The 17,953-nt window shown below is 38.9% G+C and overlaps 1 protein-coding gene across 1 annotated transcript in view; it reads left to right on the forward strand.

The window, feature by feature from the left end:
* Nucleotides 1-17,953, forward strand: part of ATP8A2 (ATPase phospholipid transporting 8A2) — a 294,058-nt gene that overhangs the window by 176,032 nt on the left and 100,073 nt on the right. The window contains exons 27-29 of the mRNA XM_019474848.1: nucleotides 10,588-10,662; nucleotides 13,358-13,480; nucleotides 14,541-14,619. Coding sequence (XP_019330393.1) covers nucleotides 10,588-10,662; nucleotides 13,358-13,480; nucleotides 14,541-14,619 — 277 coding nt within the window. The remainder of the gene's footprint in view (nucleotides 1-10,587; nucleotides 10,663-13,357; nucleotides 13,481-14,540; nucleotides 14,620-17,953) is intronic.

Below are 17,953 nucleotides of genomic sequence, written 5' to 3' on the forward strand. Positions count from 1 at the left end.
CAGTGTTTAGAACAAAACATTCCCCCCCCCCCGGTCCTGGCCTGAAAACATGTGTAGGTGATCTGGGGTGCCATTTTGTTTCAAATATATTGGTCACCAGCCCCATTCTCTAGGTAGAGCTGGTAAAAATCTGTTGTGAGCAAAGTGTTCAATATTGCTTATTAACCAATTATTAATTGCTGGTCGAGTTGTTGAAATTTGAGGAGAGGCATTCCTTAAACCTTACTGACTCACTGGGGTCCTGTTCATAATGCTCCTTCCCCTTGCTAGTCAGGTAGGTCCTAAAAAATAAACCAAGCTCCAACTGTAAAGGCTGTCAACTGCTGCACCAGCTCTCTGCCTCATGTAAAGGCTTGAGCTTGGTGTTTCCAACCTTACGTAAAACTCCTTGTCAAAGGATGTTGGTGTTGCAGGATGTTTACAGGGGCTTAAGAAACAGGAAAAGCACCAAGAGATAAAGCTGTTGCAGGTAACTACATAGGCAAGACACAGGAGACTTGGAAAATCCACAAAGCTGGATATTTGAGGATACTGGGCAAGTACCTGGAAATTGCCTGGTTCATTCTCTTCCCTAGGTGTTGGCATACACACACTGTTAAAGGCAGGCAACTAGGCGGGATGAGCCATTGACCTGAATGGGTACGACTATCCTGATGCTTTTATGCAGAGTTAGCATCTGCAGTTCTTTTTGAAGGTTTCTGGAATTGAGATGCTCCTTCAGAGAGCTGAGCACTTTCTCTAGTAACCAAGATCTTATGAGGGCTGCTTCATGCTTCTGAGAAAAGGAACGATAATGCATATGACTTGAACAGAAGTCTCCCCATACAGCTGATTACTCTTTTTATTTCCTTATGTATCTATGGCTGTCTGCCTTCAATTGACACGATGTGCTGTGCTGTTGTTTTTTGGTTGTTTTTTTTTAAAAAGATCTTAATGTGTCTCAACTCAGGTGTTAAATTGCTACATTCTGCACCAAGGAGAACTACTTTTCTAAAGAGGTATGCTGTCCCTATCTAGAAATGAGGGGAGAATGCATTAGGGGGAAAACCATAATGATTATTTGGTTGGACAAATTTTCGTATACTACATGGTTTCCTTAGAGAAGAATGTCTTTTGGAGCCTCTGCTGTGTTCTGAAGAGCTCACTGTCCCAAGAATTCATTAAGAGGTAGTAAATACGAATCTCATCTGCATTTCATTCATTTGGCTTGCAAATGGAAAATATCTATTTATCCCCTCTTATACTCTTTAGGTGCTTTTCACACTTGAGTCTAGTTCTGAACTACAACTACTGTTGGAGGACTAGAAGGGACTTGTACAGCAGCTAGAGTCATGCTGTTCTGTGCAGATCAAGCGAGTCATGGTATGGATGCTTTCTGTGCGTATTTCCCTGCTTTCCAGTCTCTGCTGTATTAAAAGCTAGCAACACTCATGCCCTTTACTGTAGTTAGTTTGTGGAAATTCCACTCAATATAAATTCACTTTGTTTCTGAAACAGCTTTGCGGTCTTGTACAAATAGCATTTTCACAGTTTGTATGTATTTGCCTAATTTTCAGATGACCTTGTGGTTAGTTTTTCTTCAAAAATTTTTGTTCTACACTGCTTAGAAGATGACACATACATCTTCATTCTCAGAGTTGCTACTTAGGGCGTTGCCTAAGGTCAAACCTCATTTGTAGACCTTATTCCTGTGAGCATTGCCTCAGGTGCTATCTCAGATTTTCATTGTGTGTAACCACTCAGTCTTACTGTGGTTTTGTGGAACTTGGTAAAAAGCTACAGAAACCAGAGGTATATCCCTGGCCCGCATTCAGAGGCAATTTGCTGGTCATTTGTCATGAAGCGTTTTCCCAGCAGGCAGGTGACGGTGGGAGTTAGCTTGCTCTGGTTAAAAACTCATTTGCAAAATGCTATGAAACTAAGAAATGGTTTGTAGCATAGTCAGTCTGCCATAGTCTCTCCTTTACTACCCAGCCTTTTAAGGAGAGTCATTCATAAAAAGAAGCAGTCTCTGCTGCTTGCTTGGTGTAGTGGGTGTATGATACCCTCCCAAAGCCACGTAATGAATCTTGGACTGAATTCAGGAATCGCGTGAATGCATTGCTTCTGTGTATGAACTTCTAGTTTTTTCTTGTCTAAGGTATTTTTTCCTAGCTACTTTGATTTTTCGTTGTACACAGCTTTATCAGAAGATACAGCGAATGCTGTAAAGGCACACCAAGAATTTCTTTGTATGTATTGCAATGAAAGCAAGCTAATCGCTTTCTGAAAGAAGTTCAAATGTTATTTCTTCAGTGAGAAGTACATCAATAAGTAATTTACCAGTGAAATGATTGCATGTGTTTACAATGTGCTGTGTAGTTTGGCAAAGGATGTTTAGGATCTAAGTCTTTTAGCTTTTGCCAGTATGTAAAGATGTAAATTTAGACTTAAATTACCAATATTGCATGTATTTTCCACATGAGAGGAATGGCAAGGAAAGCAGGGGAGAGACCTTTTGTGAACAAGTCTTGGAGCCTTTAGGGACGGGATAGCATGTTTAAAAGCAGCTGTGTAAAAAGAAAATGGTAAATCCTGTCTATTTTTAGATTGTCCTCTGACCAAGAAAATGGCTGTATTAATAAAAAAAAATGGAACAAATATAAGGTAAGTACTAGGGAGCTTTTTAGATTGCATCATGTGTCCCGGTAGTTTTGGGCTAGAATATTGTCTCTGCTGTAATGCTAATAGAGCCTGCGGGTAATGAGAACCATGGGCTGCTCCTGGGTTTACTGCTGTAACGGTTTACTCTTGTCAGTATGACAGAAGATGAGCTGCAGTTTCTGTAGTGGTCTGGCGTTTGTGTTGCTAATTTGCTATTTTTCTTGGGTTCCAAGCTGTCAGTAAAACTTTAAAACTTCCTGGATAAATGTAGCTTAATGCAAAGGCTTACAGAGACTGAATTTTATTTCATAGGGAGGAAGGAGGGAAAACAGACTTGCAAGGGGAACCTGGCAGTTCATGTAGCCATAATAGGGAATCCTGAGGGGACTGTGGTTCCAGGCCTAAAATGACCTTGCTACAGAACTGCTCCTATTACACTTAATTCAGCAGCTCTGCAGAAGGATTCCTTTATGTGGTGACAAGAAAAGCAAAATCTATGAACCTGCGTTTGTAAGTGTAACATAAGGGACTTCTGCAAATAAAAGAAAGAAGGGAAAGGATTGAAGTGAAATGTCCTGTAAAATAGGAGCTGAATAGTGATAGGGTCCCTGTCACCATCAGCTTTATTCAGTCAGTACTGGGAATGCATTTGGTCCTTGGAAATATTAAAATAGTTTTGATTACTATAAGACATTGCCTGGGTTCATATTCAGAAATAAGAATGCACAACTGTATTTTAGCTACATTGAATGAATATTGATCTCCTTACCACTTTTTATCCTAGGGCCCTTTGTACCATATGCAGGTATAAGTGAATGCATTTGTATGTGGATTGGGAACTCTGCTTCATTAAGCTACATATAGGCTAAATGGAAACCGCCAACTTCACAATGCTATGGGAAGAAGCAAACTTAAGAGCAAAAGTAGTACTATTTTCTTAATGAATTACAGCATTCTATACAGTCCTTCTAATTCAATTCTATCTACCTCTACCCCTAAAGGGTTAGCGCTTCTAGATTCAAAGACATCTTTACTATGTGTTCCTGTGTTCTTGTGATGCCATTCTGGGGTACTGCATGAATGGGGTCTGGGTTTAGGATTTTGTTTTCTTTCAGCTAACTGGATGTGAAAACAGGATACTATGACTTCAGAGAAACAGTTGCTTGTTAGTCACTTCAGGGCATGTACATACATGTATGTGACAGAAAACGGGTGTTACAGTAAGGCCAGCTCCAGCTTGAGTACGACCAGGTGTATTCTACCAGTGTCCCACAGATACAGCTTCACAAGGATACAGGGTCCCAACGTGGGTATTTAGATACTGTTTTTTGACATTTCTACTCTCCCCTTCCCAAATGCATGCAATGTTGGGGGGGTTTTTTTTGCATTTTGTGTGCTAATTTCTGGGGCCAGATTTGTGTTAAAGCTTCTGGTCTTTGTATGTTCTTGTCTTGGTATGAGAGGCGTTGAAATATTTTGTTGTTACAGGTCTGCGGTGATGTGCTTTATTCAGGCTGCAGTGAGCCCTAGTGCACATCCCATCCCAGGTGTGAAGAGCCTTGGAGGGTTTAGCCTCACTGTTGACTCATGGCATTATTAGGCTTCACTCATGGAGCGGTGTGTGTTTTGTTGGCTTTCCTTCTGTTTGTACGTTCAATACCAGACTTGCTGGCCTGTTGATCTTTTCTGTATCCCTTTCTGTGCTTTCCTTCCCTTTCATTGCCCTTACTTGGGTAATAGTAGTAGCATCCTTTTTTCCACAGTTCCCTAATCTTCTATTTCAAATACTGCTTTTTCTTGCTTTCTGACATAATTTTTGTTACTGGATTCTAAGTGTTTAGTAAAACTTCAGATGGATAAGTTACCTGAAACTGTTGATGTTTCCTCACCTATTAATATAAATAGATAAACTTATGTCTTTTTTTTAAGCCATTTATTTCAGCACTAGAAAACAAATTAAGAATAACAAACCCAAAGCACTTCTATTACTTTATTGTTGGTTAAAGATACCACTTAGCTTCAGAAAAGCGAGCAGGTCATTTAAAACCATGTAGTAGCATGTCCTTATCTTTTTATGCGAGATGTGGGTCAAGTACACAGTTGTGAAAGTTGTATCAAGACCAGTCTGGAGTGATTACATGCTGAGGAGATACCCTGAATTCTCATTAATACGTGCCAAGCTATTAATAGTCACATTGTACTTCTGAGTTCCACAGTGATGTGCTAGTACTCAAGGGCAGTTAAAGAAGTTGATGAGGCAAATCCAGGAGGCAAAAAAAAAAAACCCAAACCAAAAATGTTAACATTAGTGAATTGGCTCCAGCACTGCAGTCACTGCCGCTGTGTGCATAAGCACGTCTTCCTCATCAATGGAAACCTTTCTTTACAGCTACTCTCCTTTTGCTAAAGAAAGGAGTGTTACGAGTAGTGTTTGTTTTGTAAAAGAAGGCTGATGGTACTGGAAGTTCATAGCATGAGTTTCCATGGCTCAGCAGCAGACAATGGCCTGGCCTGATGTTTCCAGCTTGCCAACCAAGCAGCTGAGCCCACTTCCCTCCCCAAGCAGGGGTGGGAGGAGGATGTAGCAACAAGCTCCTGCCTTGTTTCCTCTCAGCTGGCATCTTTCAGCCATCTCAGCCTGACTTCCAGCCAGAGCGGGATCCTCTAGTGGCTTTGTATGATAATGATGGGTGACTTCCCAGCATCATCATCTTGATAGTCTTGTTCTAGTTGTGGTTTCAGATGCCCTTGACTGTGCAGGAGTGCTGAAATTCTGCATCCTGATGGGGCTTGACTGAACTGTCCTGAGTCATGTTGTTTCCTCATCTGATGTTTAAAAAGTCAGTAATGATTCTATGTGAGTCCTGTCACCTCTAGGGTGTTACATACATACATGATGAGACAATTCTAGTGTAGCAGTGTCAGCTTTCTTGATACTCCAGAAAGCTTAAGGATGAAAAATAAATTCAGAACAGAGCTGGCTCTATTTGTAAGAGGGAAATGTTCTGAGGAAATGCTAAGTTTAACCACATCTTCTGGCAAGTACGTCTGCCCTTTGGCAGCACAGGCCGTTTCTAATCACGTTATCGTAGGCTTGCTTCTGCAGCAATTAGTGTGCTGGAGAAATATTAAATCCCTGGAATATTTCACACCAAAAGAGCTGGAGAAATATCTTGCACTTTCTCTACTTGGTTTTGTAAGGTTAAAAAAAAAAAAGCCAGATTACAGCACTCTGCTACATCTGTTCTAATGGGCTACATGTTCATTTTACCGGTGACATAAATATTAAATGCATAATTTGGCATACTGATCAGATGTTCATGTAGCTCAAGGAACACAAAAAAAGAAAAACACCACCCTGCTGTGAAGAAAAGGAGTTTGCATGGCCTGCTATGTTTTGTTAGGTTTTTTTAAACAGATTAATCAGTATATCAGGGCCAAATGTTGCTGGAAGAGGCAGTATTCTCATGTCTTAATGGCTAGGTCCATGGTCATCTGCAGGTGTGGTATCTTTCCACAATGCTCAAAACTCCTGGGGCAAGAAACATGATTGTGATCTAATGGTAACCACTGAGAAAAAAGAGGTTCACTAATTCTTATTTAATTTTAAAGTCTTCAGAATTATTCTGAGGATTTAAATTGTAAGAATTGCTAGTCTGTGTAACTGCAGGGTGATGCTCCTCTTGCCCCTCATGCCCCTCTCCCTTCTGTTCTGCTCTGTGCTTGCCTCTCCTGTTGAATGTGACCTGTGCTTTGGAGGAAGGATGTCAGCAGTTGATTGGTTAGAGAAGAGGAGCATGGAAACAACATGTATAAGGAAGAAATCAAATTTTCTGCATGTGCCTCTTCTATAAGCAGAGAAAGATGAAGCTGATAAAACTGTGCTCTTTACTATACTGAAATATAAACTGTAGTCAGCAATAGAAGAAATAACAGCTGTTCAGGCTTATTTAATAAATTAGTGTTTAAAGCCAGGAAATCTCTATTGTATCGGTTGCTTTGATATCTATTTATCTGACCAAGCCTTGCAGTAAATGCATAGGGTCTTTTTAATGAGACAAAAGCAGCATGAAACTTTAAATAACTAACTAAATAATTGTTAACACTGGCAGAGAAGATTGGAGATTATTTTTAAGCTTAAATGGGCACTTGTTTGGGGTGCACAGGCCTAGAGCAAATGCTGTTCAATTGAAAAATACTGATCTGTTTTCAGCAAAGAGTTAATAAACAGTGGGGGGAATAAAAGGAGCAAGGGAAATATTCCTTGGCAAATCAAGTGAGTCTCAGGCAGCCATGCCTACCCTGTCAAATCTTATTAGTAAGGCTCTTTACCTATGTTATAAAATTGGTGCTGTACATTCTCTAATGAAGGGATTATTTTAAGGCTGTGTGCATTTGGGCAGGAATAAGAGCCTAGCATTGAGGGAGACATCTGTAACGAGAGGTTTTTAATCAGGATACATTATTAATGAACTGCACAGGAGACACACAAACCTGCTTTATTAGGCAAAGTGTAAATGAGCCTATTTGGTAAGAACATGCAAAATGTGTGTGCGCTGACAGAGGATATTTTGAGAATTTAACTCATTTCTGAATAGTAAAGGCATCCAGTCTGGCTATAATTGGTGCCTGTGGCAATTGTTGATACCCTGACTACATTAGCTTTCTGTGCCCTTTAGCAGAATTGGGAAAACATTTCTAGTACTCGTTAAGTTGTCTGTTATCGAGACATCATAAATATACACGTTTAGAATAGATGATTTGCTATCCCAGTGCCTTAGAGCACTTAAATAAATTAGTTCCTGCTATTTCAGGCATTAATGTTGCGGTAATTATGTATGAAGTGATAATGCAATTAAAATTGCCTTCCAACTTGCTCCAGTGGGAATATTTTTTGAAAATAACACTTGATCTTTTCTCAAAATGTATTCTAGGGCAGGTGGATGGGCTGTGTGGCTCAAAACAGCAGTGCGGGACTGTTTTACGTTGAGATCCTCAGCTTGCCTGCAGCTCAAGTCAATATTAACCAAGTATTACCATCTGTTGGCTTTTGTTGACCTCTGGAAGGAGGCAGCAGTCTGATTTTTTTTTTTCTTTTTTTTCCCCTTCTCTAGTGGCGAAGTGCCCACATCACAGCTGGCATCGAGTGCTTCAGCAGTGGGGTTTCTTATTTAAAGAATGCGGCCACACTTCAAGGCAGGAAACATGGGCTGGTTTTCAGTTTGCAACATGTTCCACTTTCTTTGTGCACAGTACCTACTGGTTTCAGATCTTTGCAGTATCTGCTATAATAAAGCACAGCAATATATCAACCCAGATTTCAGCCTTAGGTCTGAATTTCTTTACGTTTAAATTGGACCTCTTGTTCCTTGGGAGAAAAATATGTATTTTGTAGCTGAGTTACAAATAAGCTTTTCCAGCTTTTTGGCAGCCAGGTAATAGTTAAAGTGAAAAGATTTTTTTTTTTTTCCAGCCAGAAAAGCAGTTTAATAACTTTGGATCCATTTGTTCATAGCAGTACTGGAGTTGAGCCCTGCAAACCCCTGGAGCTTGGCAAGCCAGGCAGACTTGGCAAGTTTTCCTACCAGTTTACCAACTCTGAGTCAAGCATGGGTTGTAGCAACTTCAAATGTATTTAGTACACTTTGTTAACAGGAACGTTGAGGTGGAGGGGTTTTTTTTGGTTTGTTTTTCTTCTTTGACCTTAAGGAATATCATACTCTCTCGTAGAAACAGTTGGTCCTTAAACCATGCATGACAATTTATGGCTTGTGTTAAACTTGAAATAAATGTATATTTTACCCAGAGTATCTGATTTACTCTTGACATTAAGATATTGAGGAAGTATACAGCATTCTTTCTGTCGATTGGCATTTGATAACGTGAATCTCTGGAAAAGACAAGCATAGCCATTATTTTTCAGTGTGTTGTAACTGTAACAGCTTTGGCCCTCTGTTTGGAGCCTGTGGTGCATGCAGACTTGTGTAAGCGTTGGGAATGTGCTCCCTTCTAATTTTCACCTGTATGGATCCTGCCAAAAGAAAAATAGTTCAAATTTGGCTTTTCAAATAGCAGAACATTGAACTTTCTGATGTTAGTTCTTGCCCACCTAAATCATACAGCCTTGAAATAAGGAGAAAACTTTTCTGTAGAAAATTCTTTCAATGTTGAAAGACTAAAGGCGGTGACACCTAGGTATCTATTTACCACAGTCAGACACATCCATCTCCTATAGTGATGGACTAATCTCAATATGGTTTTAGCAGGGTCTTTAATGAATTCTGCATCACCCAATTATGGTAGGGTAAGAACTTTGAGTAGAAAGAATTGGGTTTGTTGAGAGGGTATATTTCACTAGTACTTTGACAGTCTGTCTGCTGCTTTGTAATGCATCTTAACAGCTTTGCTTTTTCCAAGTTTTATATGATTATTATCTTCATTACTGCTGATGTTTTTTGTTGGGAAATGTGAATCTAAGGTACTAGCTTTGCCTGGTTTGGGACTTTTCTTCTAGCCATGGGCCAGCTACAGAAAGTGTGGCTGCTTTGTTTTACCCTCTTGATGGAAAATCAGAAATGTCTGTTGCTGGAGGACTAGTTGTGGGAGGCTATGGTTTCAGAAAGCAATGGCCTCCTAAGTAGCATGAGCCAATGTCATAAAAGCCCTCAACATTTGCTACCAAACTTTTGAAGTTTACTTTGCCCAGTCGGTCTAGAAAACTGAGCAGAGCATAGGCTGAGGTTGCCAGTTAGGCAGACAGGCTTCTGATTTGTGAGCTATTTATGTTTTCTAGGATTGCTGCCCTCATTCATAGTTGCAATTAATTGCAAGAAGCCTGGAGATGATAAACACCTAGATCATAATTGCTAAATATCTGGGAGTATGCTTGTTTAAAGCTCTGTTTCTTCCTAGGAGAAGAAACCCTCAAATTCCTTACCTGACAGCCCCAAAATAATTGTGGTTTCTTTTTGGGACCTCAGGCTTTGTACCCAAGACCTTTCATCTCAAATTTACTTGGGGAAAGATAACTTTTCCCCTTCTTTCTTATATTCTTTCCTAAGCTTCTTTCAATGCCCACTGACTGAGAAAGAAACTTTGTTCCAACCCAGTAAAGCAGTTCTTGTTTCAAAAAGCTGCTTAAACAAGATAAGAACTAGGCTCAAGGAAGCTAGGTCCAAGGAAATGCTGAAAAGTTTACCTATGCACTGCTGCTTACAGCAGTCTGCTGGGATCTTGGCATTACAGAATCCCCTCAGTTGGAAGGCAACTTGGAGGCTGTCTAGTCCAACCTCTTGCCTAAAGTAGGGTGAACACTAAATTCAAACCAGGTTGCTCAGAGCTTGCCCAGTTGGGTTTTGCAAACTTGTAAAAGGATGGAGACTCCACAGCCTCTTTGGGCAACCTCTTCCAATGTTTAATTATTAAATGGGTAGTTTATTAAATAGTAATGTTTACAACATGTAGACAATAAAATTGTAATATAATTATGATTATTTAACTGATAAGTTGGTATCACTGTAATTCTGGGACTGTAAAAATAGGACACAAAAGTCAAGCAGAGCATCCATCAAAACACATTTACCTTGAAAATTCTGGTCTCTGCTGACCATGATGGAAACTGGGTTGGCTTCTGGCTTCAAGCATGTTAATTTGCCAGCAATAAGGATTTTGAAATAGTTTGAGGCCATTTATTTTTTTAGAGTAATGATGCAAATACAACAAATTGCTCTATCACCTGAGTATTTTATTTTAAATAAGCAGTATTTAAAATGTAAGACTCTAGAAGAGAATAACTGCCTGGCACTGCTGATGATCATTTTTAGAGCATGACAAGCAACTGTCTCCAGATGGTGGTCTGTGTTCCACATCCTTCTCTTCTACTGTAAATGGACACATATACTGCAGTAGTAATCTAAAGCTTCTTGTAACTTGTCTTTGTTTCAGCTTTGGTTTGCTTTCGTTAATGGATTTTCTGGGCAGATCTTATTTGAGCGATGGTGCATTGGTCTGTATAATGTGGTAAGTGCTACATGTTTTGACTTGATAGTGGTCAGGACTTGTGTATTATTTTGTTGTGTCCCATTTCTTACGGGTAACTGTCTTGGATGTATGTCAGGAAAGGTGACATCACTTGTAAAAGCCCTTTTTAATCCACCCTGAGGTAGATAAAAACTTCATTTTGGATGGTGTTTTTATCACAAAAATAAATTTGGGAAAACACCTTGAAAATACATGTCTTTGGCCTAATATAACCTCCATAAAACTCTGCAGCTTTTAGATGGAATTTAATTTCTTCTTCAAAAGCATCTTCAGTCTTTTGTACTGAATATTTTGCTGACTGTTCATGTTCAAAATAGATACAGAATCTTAACCTTTGAGTTTTGATTTTTTTTTTTCTCAGACTCTGTAACAGTTAGATGCTCAGAGAAGTGTCATGCAGATGCTTTGGGTTGACTCATGCTACATTAGGTACAGAATGGGAAGTAGCATCGCTGTGTCACCAGCATTTTTCACTTGAACCAAGAGCAGGATGTGTCAGTCCAGGAGTGATTTCTGATTTTCGCCACGCTCTGCTGGGTGCCACACTGCCACATGGTTTTATCACTTTAATCAATAATAGTATTTAATCAGTAACTTCGATTGAAGTCTGGAGGATCTCCGGGACCAAGTTCCATAGCATACCATAGACCTGTGCTGGTGTTTTCAACAGTGTTACCTTTGTAATGTTACTGATGGGTGGCCTGGTGTCTGGATTTATAAGCCATTAGGACACTTTGTCAATGCTGAAAAATCCTTTGCATTTCTCTTTGGAGGGAAGAAATTTAACTTTTTTCTTAAGCAGACTCATTCCAAATATATGTTAATACAGAAAAAGCCAGCAAATTATCTCTATCACTGAGTAGTATTAATGGAAATGCTTAACTTCTGTCACATTAATCTTAAAAACGATGGCACAAACCCGCATATTCCATAAGATTTCATATTCTTCGTGGAAGATACTTATTCAGGGATTTTCCACTCCCTTGATTCTCTTCACCCTAATTTCCTGACCGTTACTCAGTCTGTCATTCATGTTTAGATATTTGCATCTATTATCTTTAAACCTGATTTGATGTATCTACCTACCCTACATAAAGCTCATGGATGAAACTCATCTTCTAGAATCAGTGAAGTAGAAATTAACCCTTGTTTTGTAAGGTCAGTATTTTCTAAAATTAGAACTGGTTGCATAGACTCATGAAGAATCAGGTGCTGGTAGGGTATTAGGGACTTCCACAGTTTGAAGGGGTTAGATTTTAAAGTGGTTTTAGCTCTGTCATTCTCTTCTGTGCAGATTAACCCTTTATTTCATTAATAGTCTCATTAAAGTATTAAGTGTAGAAAATCATAGTAGCATTGTTATTCCTGCTTTTGCACTGGTTTACCTTCATAAACAAAAACACTAGAAGATTTACTTCAAGTGAGAATGTAAATGCCCCAATAAACACAGGAAACCTGGGGAAATACCTTAAAGCTGTATGAGAACATGCCCTTTTTTGGAACACATTGGACCAGTGGTCTTAGTTTCAGTTCCCCACCCCCAGTCTGCTGCCATTTTAACCATCTGGTTTATCACTTTATGAGCAAAAGAAGCGCATTCCCAGTTGGATCTAGGATGTAATTACTGATTCTCACTAGTCTCTAGTCCTCTGTGTTGCTCTTTGTCTGTTCCTCGACTGCCAACTCGCTGCTGGTCAGAACCACAGCCCAACTTTTGCAAGCATGCACACACGCTAGAAACAGTTCATAACTTCAAGCTGCTTCTTAACTTCAAGAACACTTCTCAAACTGTTAAAAATATATGTATGTATAGGATTAGAAATTATTTTTCCGATATAAACTGTTAATGTAAAAGGAAGTGAATGAAGTTTAGTATTCAGACATGCACACTGGTATTATTTTCACTCTATGCCTGCACTGCAGACTGCAAGAAACGTAGATACCCAAGCTGGCTTTAAATGAGCTGCCTCAGATCCTGGAAACACTTCAAAAGCAGCAATGTGGGACTCAGAGGCTAATTTACTCTGCTTCTGGCAAAGTGTCCTGCTGCCTCTCCTGGAAAGCTTCCGAGGCTTGGTCATCTAAGCGTCTGCCCATAGCACAGACACATACTGCAGTTAATTTGTTCCTATCAGTTCATGCCTGCCTGGAGAATCCCCAAAGTACCATAATACAGAATGGCCTTTGTTTTTCAGTAGATTTTTTTTTAATGTGATTTCCACATTTGCTTTGTCTGTAAACTTAGCTTCGGTTAAGCATATTACGTATTTAACTATGGCTACAATTGCAGCTGTATTTGAATCCATTCCCACAAGGCTTTTTTGAAGAAGTACATGTTGTCTTTCCTTTGCAGTCTAATGTGTTTTACCCTCACTAGATTAGCTGGTACATCAGAAACTACTGATGCTTAACTCCTTGTGTTTAAGCTAGCTAACTGGTTAATAGTAAGAATTTTCTTTCATGCTTCTTTTGTTCATAAGTCAATATTTGAGAATTATGAATTGCTGAAATTCATGTTTGGACATTTGAAAATTATGTCAAATAACATGCTAGTTGGTAATAAGTCTTCACTGAAGTCTGTGGGGAATTTTGCTGTTGTCTAGATACTGAAATATTATCTGAGATCCACTTAAAACTAATAGCTGCTTTTAATTAGTATTTGCTTTCCTTGCAGATTTTCACAGCACTGCCACCCTTTACTCTGGGAATTTTTGAACGATCATGTACTCAAGATAGCATGCTTAGATTTCCACAGCTATACAAAATTACTCAAAATGCAGATGGGTTCAACACAAGGGTAAGGAAAAGTCTCTGTTTCGTTAAGAATAACCATGAGCATCTTATTTCCCAGGTCTTTCTCATCAGAAAATAACTTATTCCCCACTGTTACTTCTGCTTTATGCTAGCCACTGAGATTAAGATTGTTCTGCCTCCTGGTTCTTTGCAAAGGATTACATTTTTTTTACTTAAAAGCTAGGACTTTTTTTAAATAGGGATTTTCTGGTATGGCTTCAACTGAAACTGGTCCTGAAATATCTGTAAACTTTGATTCAAAGTAAGATTTGTATCTGAGTATGATTTTTTTTTTTTTAATTCACAACTACTTAAATGGCGAGTTTATAATTTTCATAGGAACTGGATAACATCACCTGGATTTTATTTAATATACAAGTTGTCATCATGCTGTCTACTAGGGCGCTTTTTCACAATTAGTATAGCTCTATTCCTGTAGTTCTTTTGGAAAATAAAATTTGAATTGGTTTATTTGAACTTTGAGTTTTGAAGAACACATTTTACTTCATTTTGCTGTTTAAATGCTGGAAAATGCCAGCATTTGGAATTGTGTCTTTATTCCATAACAGGCACATCTAAATGTACTTCTGAAGCAAGGAAGCTCTACAATTACTTTGTTTAGAGAGGAAATTGTAGAGTACGTGAAGCTCTAGTTTGTCCAAAATGGCATTATCTGTAAGTTAAAAATGGTGAGGCGCAAAGTATTTGCTCATTAAAAGAAATAGAATGTTTCATAGTACTGAATCAGTCTTTTAAAATCATTCTTTGAGGTAATTAAAGAAGGGTGACTCCATTTGTTTGCTGTATTTTGATAAAGATCTTAAATTGCAAGCATGCTTGCCTATTATATTTTAAGTTGTTAGAATAAAACAATCCAACTGGACCAATGTTTTCTTATGAAAGAGCAGAAATTGTAGGAGGAAATAGATCCTGCAGAACCTTAGGTATTTCAGTTCAGGACAAACATTGTCTGACTCTAAACTACACAATGAAGTGTTTGTTAGGAGTTGGAGAGAGGTCAAGAGTTTTGGACTCTACTGATGACTTGGTTTGTTTTCCCTCAGGTTTTTTGGGGTCACTGCATCAATGCCCTGATCCATTCCATCATTCTCTTCTGGTTTCCACTGAAAGTGCTGGAGCATGGTAAGGGCTTCATTATTTCTTACGTCAGTAACTGATGTTCAGTCCTACAGAGCCCAGTGTGTTTGCAGAACAGGAGGTCATGACGAGTCCCAAGAAAATAATGCTGACAGACAGTTCAATAGGCTATAGCTGCTGAACTTGGCTAGTTACCTAGTGGCTTTCAGAATTTACTCTAATATAATTATTGTTCGTATAGTGACTTTAATACATGAAAAATTAAACTGCTGCTTTGCCAAAAGGTTTTACTCAAATACTGAATAATGTTCTATACAATGCCTTATTTTTTTTTGTAGTGGGTTGAGATCTCAACTTTTTACTTACAATGTTCTTACAGCAGCTGTATTACAACCATTTGCTTTATATCTTGTTGGATCTTTCCCATTCCATAACACAGTACTGTAAAATGTAGGATAAAATATAGATTTCACTACTGTTGAAGTCTGTGGAAAAAATGAATTGGCTGGAATGGAAGTAGACCAGATCAAGAGTCAGAGATATTGGGGAAATGAGAGAGACTTTCTGTTGTACAAATTAGGCTTATTAAGTCTTGCTTTCCATGAAAGGTAATGCAACTACATGGTATTTCACAGAACAGTAAATCCCATATGGTTCCTACCTAGCTTTACAATATAGTTGTGTGGGCAGGAAAAACCATAAGAAATCTGTTCTTTTACTGTTGTAAGAAATAGGACTAGATCAGATGAAGAATTTTGGGGCAGTGGAGGGGGGGAATAGTATTTATCTAAACCCACGAATTTTTCAAAACTGAAACTCTTTCCTGGAAAACACTAATTTCAAGAAAACCTTCTCGGCTCCAGGATGGATTAATTGGGGAGGAGGTGAAAGAAAATGGAAGGGGAGGGAAGATGAATGCTCACATCAGAGGCATGATGGTAAAGATACTTGTGGGAGGCAGGTTCATGTTTCTTTACCTGGCTGAGTAAAATGTCAGTATTGTATCCTTAGTGGCAGCTTCACACGCTATCTGATGGACCATACAAGAAAGGGCCTTCCCTTTTCTCCGTATGTGGGCTGGGAGCTCGGTTCAGTTTGGGGGGAGAGGGGTTTTTATGGTTGATTGGTTTTTGTTTTGATTTGGGGGGTTTTGTTTTTCTGTTTCACTATTTTTGAGAAATGTTAATCTCGGATAGCTCTTCTTTAAATCCAACTTCAGAAATTTTAGGCTGATGTCTGTAGTGGTTACAGTTAAAGAAAAATACAGGTTTTGTTTTAGCCTTCCATAAATGTTTTTCTAACTAATTCCTAAATAGATAATGTACTTCTCATTTCAACAACTGAAACGATGAGACTGGAATACTCACCCGCTCAAATGGTAACTTTCGGAGTTCCTTTGAATAGGTTGCTTAGTTTGCTTTCCGAAGAGGAACGAATATTGAATTTTCAAGTTTCTTTGTATTTCCAAGAGAAAAAGGGATTTCAGTGCCAGAGACAAAAATGTGCCATTCACACTAGGATGTTTTTTAACCTCTTGAGTTCCTTAGAATGTGAAGTGCATAAAGTCCATGAATGAGCATTTGTATAGCTTTAGAAATTAATGTTCACTGAGTGTCCTGCTGTTCTCATTAACAGAAATATCATTCCTTTCAGGACTGCTTAGCCTCCCAAAGTGGAAGGTCATGGAAATCACTGGGGGGAAAAAAAAAGGCATTAACTTACTGCATTAAAATGTAACTCTGAAAAAAGAGACTTACACCAAAAATTATTCAATTACTTAAACGTGCACTGTGATGTTGCACTAGAGCAAAATACTGGCAGAGTCATTAGGTCAGTTTATTCTAGATCTATCAAAACTGATATGTATTTAGGCATGCCTTTTTCTTAATAAACTGAGACTTCTGGCATCAGCAGGGTTCATCAGACATGGAAGGCTCAAATTCTCTAGTGCTCTTCACCTTTTTCATTGACACTAGAGGAAAGAGCAAAGTGACTGTTAAAACTTGATGTGTATTTGTGAATGATGTGGTAAATGCCTGAAGCCACAGAGTACCAGGGGAAGAGTTGGACTGATAGAGATGATGGTGGCTAGAAACCAAACCAATTCCTAACCAAGCTGTCTCAGGCTTTAGCTCCTGTTGCAATGTTAGTGACTAGTCTATCTGCTGCTGTTTCTTAGTAGTTGAGGTTCAAAAGAGAAAAGAAAGCAGGTATATAGAACCAGCAACTTCTGGAAAATATTCACAACCTGTCAGTTCTTTGGAGACAACCACATGCAGCCATTGTAGAAGAAAACCATAACAAGTAGCTTGGGGTAACTGCACTGACTAAATAAATAGTCTTTTTACCCATAAGCTGGGCAGAGGAGTCACCACAGAAGTCAGGGTGTCAGGGACTCTTTTCTGTAGACTTAAAAATTTACTGATCCTGGAGACCTATGTTACAGGAGCGTAGTTAACTAAGTAGAGGACCTTAGTTTAAGAATGTCAGATCCAGTTTTGCAAATAAGTCTAGCAAAGTGGTACCCTCATAATAGTAGAAGCACTGTGGTAGGCAGTATGTGTTCAGGAACAGGTCCAAGGTTTTATCTTAAGCCTTTTTCATCCCTGCTGTTTGTGTATTTCTCTAGCAATTGTCTTAAAAACTGTGAAAGTAGCAATACTTATCATGCTTGAGTAATGCTTGAAAGCTCCTGTGAGTACAAGTTCGTTTGGTGTTAGCGTGGCTGTCGAATGTGCTTTCATGGTGTTCCGGTTTTATTCAACAAGGGCTAAGAAAGACTAAACAGACATTTGAAGTACTGCCAAGGTTGGCACTTTCAAATGATAGATTAACATGTACTTACCCTTGTGCATACTTGACTATAGAGAAAGGGTGCATGGGGACTGAATGCTGCTCAGTTACTGAATTAACCTCCAGTAAGATATTTTAGATACTACATGTGTCCTTTTATAGCTGAATCTTTTGTGGCTTTTCTTAATTCAGCTCCATTTCACCACAGATCAGCTGGCGTTTTACAGGCTTTTTCTCCACAGGCACAGCAAATAATGGGATCTGTTAGAGGTGTCAATAAGTAGTACAGAACAGATAGCGAGAGAAAAAGTGACACTGGCATACCTCAGCTCTTATAGACAAATGACACATTAGGGTCTGGCAAACACTTCCCCTTTTGCTAGGATGGCTTCTGGCAACGAGGACTGTGGATATATGCTCTATCTGAGCATTGTGTCTGAGGCCTGGCTTAGCACAGCTTGTGCATTACCATTATCTCACAGCTTTTAAAAGTGCTTTTAGACATCCTAAAAGGCAAGGTTGGGAGCGGTTATTTTCTCCTGAAAATCTCCTTGTTATTTCATCCATTCTGTTGATAAACTGATTA

The sequence above is a fragment of the Aptenodytes forsteri genome, unplaced genomic scaffold, assembly GCF_000699145.1.
Source record: "Aptenodytes forsteri isolate BGI_AS27 unplaced genomic scaffold, ASM69914v1 Scaffold155, whole genome shotgun sequence".
NCBI lineage: Eukaryota > Metazoa > Chordata > Aves > Sphenisciformes > Spheniscidae > Aptenodytes > Aptenodytes forsteri.